Raw genomic sequence first — 9,595 nt, forward strand, 5'->3', positions numbered from 1 at the left:
TCTCTCTCTCTCTCTCTCTCTCTCTCTCTCTCTCTCTCTCTCTCTCTCATATCTGGGTGAAATCAGACTGAAATGAGCATTAGCCCTGAGGGAATGAGATGCTGTGACATGTAAATAGAAAGCTGGGTGTGTGAGCAAGAAAGATGCTGTTCCTAGGCAACCAGCCTGTCCAGCCCTAGTTTCCTTGGTGATGATGGAGCAAGGGTGTGGAGGCGGTTTGTTTTATATAATGATCTCATTTTTTTCTCCTCCTCCTTCTCTTTAAAGGAAGAGCTGGAAGGGATCATCTCATGCTGCCCCTTCCCTGCCTTACTGCCCATTTCCAGTCTTTTGGATTTGGAATCTGACAGACAGAGAAGGCTCTGCTAATTCCTGTGTGCCTCTCAGCAAGTTCCTTACTTCTCTAAGCATCAGGTTCTTTAACTGTGACATGTATATGAAAGTAAGGCAAAGCAAGCACAGCACAAAGCTTGGCATCTAGTGAGTATTCAATAATGTGAGCAATGGTTGGGCCAAGAGTCATGCACCAAGTTGGTGAGTCAGAGTGGATTTGCCTATCACAGCCTTAGCAAGGACCTTGTCTGGAAGGCCCCTGAAAGCAGGGCTGGGATGGCAAAGAGAAACAAAGACAGAGACACACAACGCCCTTCAGCCTTGGCCTCCTTCCTTCACCCCTCCAGTTTCTCTGTATTGGAGAAGCTCTCCCTGATGGTGAAGGAAACCCCAAATCATCACATTCAGAGAAACCGAGTGGCAAGCTGGGCCACGACTGCTGGAGGCCAGCCCTCCAGGACGCCTCCTGCTCACCGTGGACGTCGATGACTGTGAGGGCCCCCAGAGTCAGTCGCGCTCCGCTGCTCAGTTTTCCGCGCACCAGCTCGACAATCTGTGCAATCTGCTCATTGCTCTTTCTCAAAAACTCCTGGTGGGAAACAGGAGGTGACGACTGGCTACACGGGCTTCCTCCTCACAGCCCTTACTTCAGCTACCGGTGTTAGGAGCGCAGGGCCCAAGAGAGGCTCCTGCGTGTCATTTCCCCTCACTCCAGCCACAGCCTCAAGATGAAGCTTACACTCATTATGTTAATTGAAAGGGGCCACATTTTGAAGACTACACTGTGCAGTTTTACTTTTATAAAATTATGAAAAGTCAAAACTATAGAGGCAGGAAAGTGATAGGCAACTGGCCCAGGGTATGAGCTGACTAGAAAGGGCACAAGAAGACCTTTGTGGGTGTGTCCAATGTCTTGGTCATGTTGATGGTTACATAAATGCACACATTTGTCAAAACTGAGGACTATTGTTAAAAATGTTTAATTTTACTGTACATGAATTATATAATGAACTGGAATAAATCAACAAGAATTCTGAAGTTTTTTTTAGATTAAGAGACAAATAAGTATAAAAACAAAATGCAACATGCAATTCTGAATTGGATTGTGGACCAGAAAAAAACATATACATTTAGTGAGGGCAATTGGCTAAATTTAAAGAGTTGACAGATTATATAATATTTTATGAGTGTGGTTTTCCTGATTTGGATCATTTTACTGTGGCTATGTAAGATGGTAGCATCTGGGGAGTCTGGATGGAGAACAGACAGGAATTCTTAGCACTATTTTTGCAAAATTATTTGTAAGCCTGAAACAATTTCAAAATGAAGAGGTGAAAAACAAAAGTGATTTTTTTTTAAAGGAAAAGAAATATACCATATTAGATTCAAATTCCACCTGCGTGCTTTCTAGCTATGTGGTTCTGGGCTAATGGCTCCTGTTCTGTCAAATCTAGACAATTACAGCTGCTCCTGTAAAGCTCTTTGGAGGATTAGGTGAGATTATGCATGTGAAGCACTTGGCACAATGACTGATGTGAGTGAAACCTCAGTAGTAAGCAGTGGTTATTATTCATAACGGAACACCTAGAACATCGCGAAGGCGGCGGTGCGTCCCCACATCTCTCCCAACCGAGCCACTCCACGGACACTCTAGATCAGAGTGCCCACGGGGACTGGGCTGCACCGTGCTGCCTTCCTTCTTCCCTCCCCTCCTCTCTCCCTCCCCCTTGAACCTGCCCTCCCTTCCCTTCCCCTTGCTCCCCTTCCCCTCCCCTCCCTGCTCCCCTTGCATTCCTGGTGCGGGGGATGGAACCCAGGCCATGCGCTTGCTGGACAAGCTCTGAGCTACACTTTCAGCTCACCATGCTTTCCATTTTCCAGGTCTTGTCCATTCCATTTCCTCTCTCTGAGATGCTCTTCCTTTTCTGGTTGGCAAGTCCCCACTGGTATTTTAGGTTTCTTCTTAGACACAACTTTTATGAGGAATCTTCCCTAATCCCAGTCCCACTATCATATCCCTCCAGCCCCTTCTCACTCCTTGAATGTCTCTTCTTTCTTTAACCCAGTTCTATATAAGATCTTTTGTTACAGATTTCTCACTAGACTAGTCCATGTGGAAAGGCAAAATACCTGTCTCATTTGCCTTTAATTTCATTTGCCTAATAGTAACCCCAACACAAAGAAGATGCTAAATGTTTGCTAAATGAATAATGAATGGATAGGGGTGTTATTCTGTGCTAACACCTGAATTTTTTAGAATACCAATGCAAGTCACTCAGCATAAATGTACTCCAGGTTTGTATGCATGGTGAGAAATACTGTCCCTGGCTACAGGTAGGAAAAACGGGGGATACGGTCACAAAGTCAGAAGTTTTAGAAGTTTGGACTGATACATGTTTTTGCAGTTTACGAATGTGAAGTGCAATATATCTACTAGAATCTGCACAAATTTGAAACTTGGTCAAGTACTGGTGTTCTAATTTTAATGTATAAAGCCAAATGTAGTAAAATATGTCCTGGTCCTCAGCCAATACTCTAGAAAGGAATAATAGGGACCAATGAAACAATCAGAGGAAATTATACTATGGGAGAAAAGTTGGAATGGAGTCATCCTTCATGTATGCAATGAAGATTTATTAAGTGCCTACCGAGTGCATGGCACTGCCTCATACCCTGCGCTGTCGCAGTGAGCACGACAGTAAGGCCTCTTCTCTACAGCGTTTAAGGGCTAACATTGAGATACCGAATACCGTCACTGGCATCTTGTTTAATTCTCTCACCATAATGGAATGTGACAATTTCTTGCATTTTTTCTTGCATTTTAGAGACAAGGATACTAAGACTCAGGTTAAATAAAGAAATATGTTAGCATTTGAACTCATATCTATGCAACTTTAGTGCTCTTCAGCACTGGCATCCGTTGGCTGGAGTGATGTGTGTTTGGTCTGAACATAACCAGATAGTTGAGTATCCTTTGTTCCAAGAGAAAACTGAAGAAAAGGCTGGGTGTGGTGAGAAGGGTCAGGTGCACAGAAAGAGAGGAAAACAATGGTCTCCTGGCCTAGGAACAGGATGGGGATCTCTGCTAGTGGGCGTTCCCCCAAGTTGACCCCTGGAAGCAAAGGTTGATAAAACCTAGAATAATACGGCCTAGAATTTCTACCTGGGAGCTGCTGAAGCAGCCTTACACTGCAGATCCCTCTGGCATCTTCAGTTCCAAATCTCTACTCACTGTCCCTGTGAGGACTCTGGCTTCTGTGATGCCATAGATCACATTAATTGTGCTTAGAGAGCAGAAGGTGCCTGCTCAGGTTATGCGCCACCACATCCTGGTCAATGCCAGGCTCACGGCAGGCTCACTTACCTGCAGGCTATTTTGCACGAGGGCTTCGGACACCTCCTTAGTCCAAAAGATGGAGGAGACACAGATAACTACCTGGCCAGGCCACTGCAAGACCCAGCTGTTCCGAGGGACCTAGAAATGGGGAGTGGAGTTTGTTGAAAGATCTGTTTACTGTGTGTAGTTTAAATTGACTTTCTAAACACATATTCGACTGCTTCAACCCCATCAATGAAGACAAAATTCTTTCTCTCCCTCAGATGTTATGAGCCTTGACATCTTGTGATTAGTGATTTATGCCTTCCTCCCTGAAGTTTATGAAAAACATCATTAACCATTTCATCAAATGCATTTTCTCGTGCTCCCATCAGTGATTTTTTAAAAATAGTTATGGTCAAGATAGTGTCCAGGGAAGATCCATAACTGTTCTTTTTAGTGGCTCCATAATATTGTAATGCTATGCCACAGTTTTCTTAGACCTGTCCACCTTCCCCAATTTTTTTCTTAAACTCTGGATCAGAAATACACAAATACTTCTGTTTTTTAAATAAAGTTTTATTGGAACACAGCCATACTCACCATTTACCTATTGTCTATGTTGGAATTATGCCACATTAGATCACTGCTGCAGGCAAAGTAAAATAGTTTCAATGGGAGTGTTGCCCCCGGAGACAAAAATACTTAGCACCTGGACTTTTACAGAAAAAGTGTGCTGATTCTTGCCATTGATTTGTTTGCCTTAAGTAATTTCACACTAGTAAATGTTTCTTTAATTTTTTATTTAAAACACATCACAGGAAAAATAATTGACCTCTCATTTACAATAGAGACTCCTATGAAGGACAGCAGGGTCTCTCTCTTAACACTTCATGATGAGGGTGTTAATTGAACGTTTTGTTTGATGGAATGAGTCCTGGGAGTGAAGCAAAGGCCTGGAGGTAACAAGAGGCAAGTAAAGCAGAGGGGACAAAATTCAGAGTCAGCCAAATGAACCATGTTAATGGTGACTAAAGTGTGGTGACAAGTTCTTTTAGGCTTTATGTCAACATTTGTTTTCCTCAAAGCTTTGGAAACTTAATGAGTTATGCCATCCAGGGCAAACATAAGTGAGTGCCATTAATTTTATGCAGCAAACAGAAAGTTCTTTCTAATTTCTTCTTTCACCTGCTTCTAAGAGCAAACATTTCACCTAAAATATGATCACTGGCCGAGGATTTATAGGTAAAGGACAGAGAGGCACAGAGGGACCAATAGAACTGATCCATTTACCATTATTCCCAAAGTTTCCTTAGGACACCAATACCCTGACATGCATACTCCAGCCCTCATTTACCTTGACATACGCTCCAATCCCACGGCCAGTGACTTCCCGCATGCTGGCAAGCATCATCTGCTCCACCTGCTGCAGCCACTTTTCCACCATTCCCTGTGGGGCAGCACAGGGGGAGGCAGCCACAGTCAACCACAGCTTGGCAGGGTCTGGGGAGGAGCGCAGCTCTGCCTCTGGTCAAGGTGGGGGAGAGACCAAAGGTCTCCACAGTACCATGTTACTAAAATATTTGCGTTTATTTACAGTTCTATAGGAAGCCTACCTACAGGAGCAATAAGATATGTTTAACATGTATTTTTCATATCATTTTCTGAAATAACCTCTCAGGAAGCAAATGAAATATACATATTTAAGTTAATGAAGTAAGTTACTCCCTTTTAATTGTTTCTAACAGACATTATTCCCCGAGTTCTCCAACTTTGCTGTGTACTGGGATCATCTGGAGATCTTTCAGAAAAACAACGCTTTCACTCCAGACATTCTGATATAATTGATATGGGAACCACCCCAAGTGTATGGATTGTGTTTAAAGCTCCACAAGTAATTTGCAGCAAATTGTTCAGTTTTAGGGTTTCAGATTATTGTGGCTACTTCAGGCATTTGTAATGTGATTAGTGGACATCTGGTTTCATGACAAACTATTAGTTGTTGCAGCTTGTATGGGTGGGTAGCAAAAATAGTCAACAGAGGGAGGCTAACGGTGCTTGTTTATCTCTTCTTGAGGGTGCAGCCCTGTTTAACAAAAATGGAACAAATTTACAGTGTACTCATGATAACAAAAATAGGAGCTAGGTATGGAAGTATAGATTTGTAATTTGAATGCTCTGGAAGGCTGAAGCCAGAGGATCATGAGTTCAAAGCCAATCCAGGCAATTTAGCAATTTAGCAAGACCCTGTATCAAAAATTAAAAAAGAAAAGTGCTAGGGATGAAGTTCAGTGTGGAGGCCCTGGGTTCAATGCCAAATTAAACAAAAAAGGAGACATATGTATGAAAACCTAAGTTAAGTAGCATCAGATCTCTCATTCATTTTGTGGATGTCTTATTGGCCTTTAAAAACAAGCACCTCCAGAGCTAGACAAAACTTTCTTCAAATTCATTTGGAACAAGAAGAGACCCAGAATATCAAAAGAAATCCTGGGAAACTAAAGAAAGGGAGGAGGTATCACAATTCCTGACCTGAAATTACAATATAAAGCTGATTTGATTTGTGATCAAATTATCATGGTACTGGCATAGACACAGACCTGAGGATCAATGGAACAGATTAGAAGATGGACTAACAACTGCAAACACATTCAGCCACCTTATCTTTGACAAATAGGCCAAACAGGCTCACTGGAAGAAAGATAGCCTCTTTAATAAATGGTGCTGGAAAAATTGGCTTTCCATATGCCAAAGCTAGATCCATGCCTATCACCATGCACAAAGCTAGTATCAAAATGGATCAAATATTTAAATATTAAAACAGAAACACTAAACCTTCTGCAGAAAAATAAAGGTAGAAATCTTAAAGACATTGGGGTAGGTAGAGAGTTCATAAACAAAAACCAAACTGCATGGGAAATACTTCAAAGAATCAACAATTTGGATCTCATCTTTTTGAAAAGTTTCTGTACTTCAAAACAAATTTCCAACAGAGTAAAAAGAAAACCCACAAACTGGGAAAAAATTATAGCTGACTATTCCTCTGACAAAGGCCTTTTATCTATAATATATAAAGAATTTTAAAAATCAGACCTCTTAAATTCAAAGACAAAATCAAAAAATGGACATCTGAGATGAATATACACTTTTCAGAGAAATAAATACAAATAGCAAATAAATATATGAAAAAATGTTCAACATCATTGGTCATTTGAGAAATGCAAATTAAGACACCGAGATTCCATCTCACCCCAGAAAGAATGGCTAACATCAAGAGGTCATCTCACAAATGCTGGAGAGATTCTGGAGAAAAAGGAATGCTTCTTCACTGTTGGTGGGAGTGCAGACTGTACAACCACTGTGGAAGTCAGTGTGGAGATTCCGTAAAAAGCTAAGATTGGAGATCCCGTTCAATCCGGCTATTCCCCTCCTGGGTATTTTTCCAGAAAAACTGAAAACCTCATGCCACAGCGATATACCTGTACCCATGTTTATAGCAGTGCAATTTGTCATAGCTGAATCCTGGAAACAACCCAGATGCCCATCAACTGAAGAATGGATGAAGAAGATGTGGTATTTTTACACAATGAAGTGTTACTCAACTATAAAAAAGGATAAATTTGAGTCTTTTGTTGGTAAATGGATGCAATTAGAGAACATACTCTTAAGTGAAATAAACCAAACCCGCATGTGCAAACATCGTATTGTCTCATTAGTGTGACAGCCTGAAAGAGAAAAACAGAATCTGTCCTTTTTTTTTTTTTTTTTTTTTTTTTTTCGGAACCAGGGATTGAACTCAGGCCCTTGAGCTTGCAAGGCAAGCGCTTACTCTACTGAGCCATCTCCCCAGCTCTGAAAAACAGAATCTGAAGGGTACAACAGATACTAGGAAAAGGGAATGAACTTATTCAAAAGGAAGGAGTTACTGAGTTGAGGAGAAGGATAGGAGAGGGAGTGGGGAAAAGAAATTTATCTAGGTATGTAAGCGGGATGGTTTGGACAAGTGTACTATGCATTTCTGCTGGCCTATGGAAAGGAGCCAACAATACTTAATTTGCTTTGTCTCCTTTTTTCCAATTGTTTGTATTTTTTGTCTTCTTAATTTCTTATACATTTATTTTTTCTTTCTTCTTTCAATTTTATATATATCTGGTAATATGAATAACTGGAAGACAGCACTATATATTATAGCAAATACTATGAAATTCATATTTGTTAAGTGAAATTCTGTTTCACTTTTAATTTTTTATTTTGATTCGAATTTGTACTCTCTTTAAAAAATAAAAATATAAATAAAAACAAGTGCTTCAGCAGGCTGGTCATCTGATTGGGTCACTTTTTAACTGGGTTGTGCACATGGAGATCTAAGCTATGTCGATTGCATCACATGCAGACCTCCTAGGTTTGAATTCTAGCTTGTTTATTTGCTTCTTTTGTACTTTTTGAACGAATTACTTTTTTTCATGTAATTCTCAATCCTGCCTCCACATCAAGTTTGTTTGAAATCTTTCTAAAGTTTAGTGTGTTATGTGGTTTACAGTATAATTCCCATTTTAGAGATGAGTAAACTGAGAGTTGGACAGATTGAGTAACTTTTTCCAGTCACCCAGTCATTAAGTTATGGAACCCACGTGTTCCATATCCAGAACAATAGTACCAAGGCATAACCAGTGGGCTGTGCATGGGAGCACAAACCTATAGTCCCAGCACTTATAAGGATGAGGGAGGACTGCTTAGGCTCCACGAGCAGACCCTATCTCCAAAATAAAAAACAAGCCAAATTTAACCAGCAAATTCTCACTCTCGCTCGCTCACACTCTCTCGCTCTCGCTCTCCCTTTCTCTCCCTCTCCTCCCCCTCTCCCTCCTTCCTTCCTTCCCTCTCTAACAAAAGACCCAAAACAAATAAGGGAAATTACTCTGGCATTTGCTGGGTAGATCTTCTGTATGAATGGAACAGTTTCTTTTTCAGAGCTGATCATGCCCAAGATTTCCAGATTGTCCGTAAATTCTAGCTTGGCAATTCCTTCAAAGCACTTCTTCAAGTGTGGCTGCACTCGGAGGGGGTCCTTTGTCTCAGACAAAATCTCCAGCAGCTCATCATTTGACAGGAAGAAAAACCTATTTCAAAGCAAAGGAAGATGTTCACTGGGACCTCTCTTGAGAACTTTTATTTTCAGCGAGCTGATGCTCCCTTGCAAGTAGATCGCACCCACGTGAATACCAGCTATGTCCTAGGGCTCTCTCTGAGGCCACTCTTCTTCCCTGCTTTTACATGCGGCATAAAAGGTGAAGACGGTTTTCATTCTGACAGCAAGAGAAAGGATGAAAATTGGCATATGTGGGTACAGCATGACTGGAGAGTAGAGAGCTACTAGTTGAAAGGAGCCTGGATAGATCTGGTGATCTGAACTTTGCTTGTACTTTAGGGTTACCTGGGGAGCTTCTAAAAATGTCTATGCTAAGCTTCTATTGCCTAGAGAATCTAATATAATTGATCTGGGAAAGGTCCAGGATAAATTTCTATTTTAAAAAATTCCATGTGATTCTAATGTACAGTGTTCAGAACTCCTGGGGAAAAGGGGGAAAGGGGAAAAGAAAGGAGAAGAGGGGAAGAGAAGAAAGGAGAGGAAGGTAGAGGGAAGGGATGACAGGGGAGGGAAAGGGAGGAGAGAAGAAGGGAGGGTAAGAGAAGAGAGAGGAAGAGAGGAGAGAAAAAGGGAGAAGAGGAGAGGAGAAGAGGGAGAAGAGGGCAGAGGAGAGCACAGGGGAGGGGAGGAAGAGGAGGGCAGGAAAAGAGGGAGAGAAAGGACAGGAGGGGGAGGAGAGGAGAGGTCAGGGGAGGAGAGGGGAGGACTGGTAAAGTCAGGACAGGAAGAGAGAAGAGGGGAGGGGAGGGGAAGAGAGGGGAAGGGAGAGGAGGAAAAGTGAGTAGAGGGGAGGAGAG

The 9,595-nt window shown here is 41.8% G+C and overlaps 1 protein-coding gene across 1 annotated transcript in view; it reads right to left on the minus strand.

Annotated features, from left to right (window-relative positions):
* Window positions 1-9,595, minus strand: part of Dnah3 (dynein axonemal heavy chain 3) — a 188,169-nt gene that overhangs the window by 112,136 nt on the left and 66,438 nt on the right. The window contains exons 25-28 of the mRNA XM_023701788.1: window positions 8,568-8,769; window positions 5,007-5,099; window positions 3,698-3,808; window positions 808-922 (exon numbers count right to left, since the gene is read on the minus strand). Coding sequence (XP_023557556.1) covers window positions 808-922; window positions 3,698-3,808; window positions 5,007-5,099; window positions 8,568-8,769 — 521 coding nt within the window. The remainder of the gene's footprint in view (window positions 1-807; window positions 923-3,697; window positions 3,809-5,006; window positions 5,100-8,567; window positions 8,770-9,595) is intronic.

The sequence above is a fragment of the Octodon degus genome, unplaced genomic scaffold (assembly GCF_000260255.1).
Source record: "Octodon degus isolate 3935 unplaced genomic scaffold, OctDeg1.0 scaffold00001, whole genome shotgun sequence".
Lineage (NCBI taxonomy): Eukaryota > Metazoa > Chordata > Mammalia > Rodentia > Octodontidae > Octodon > Octodon degus.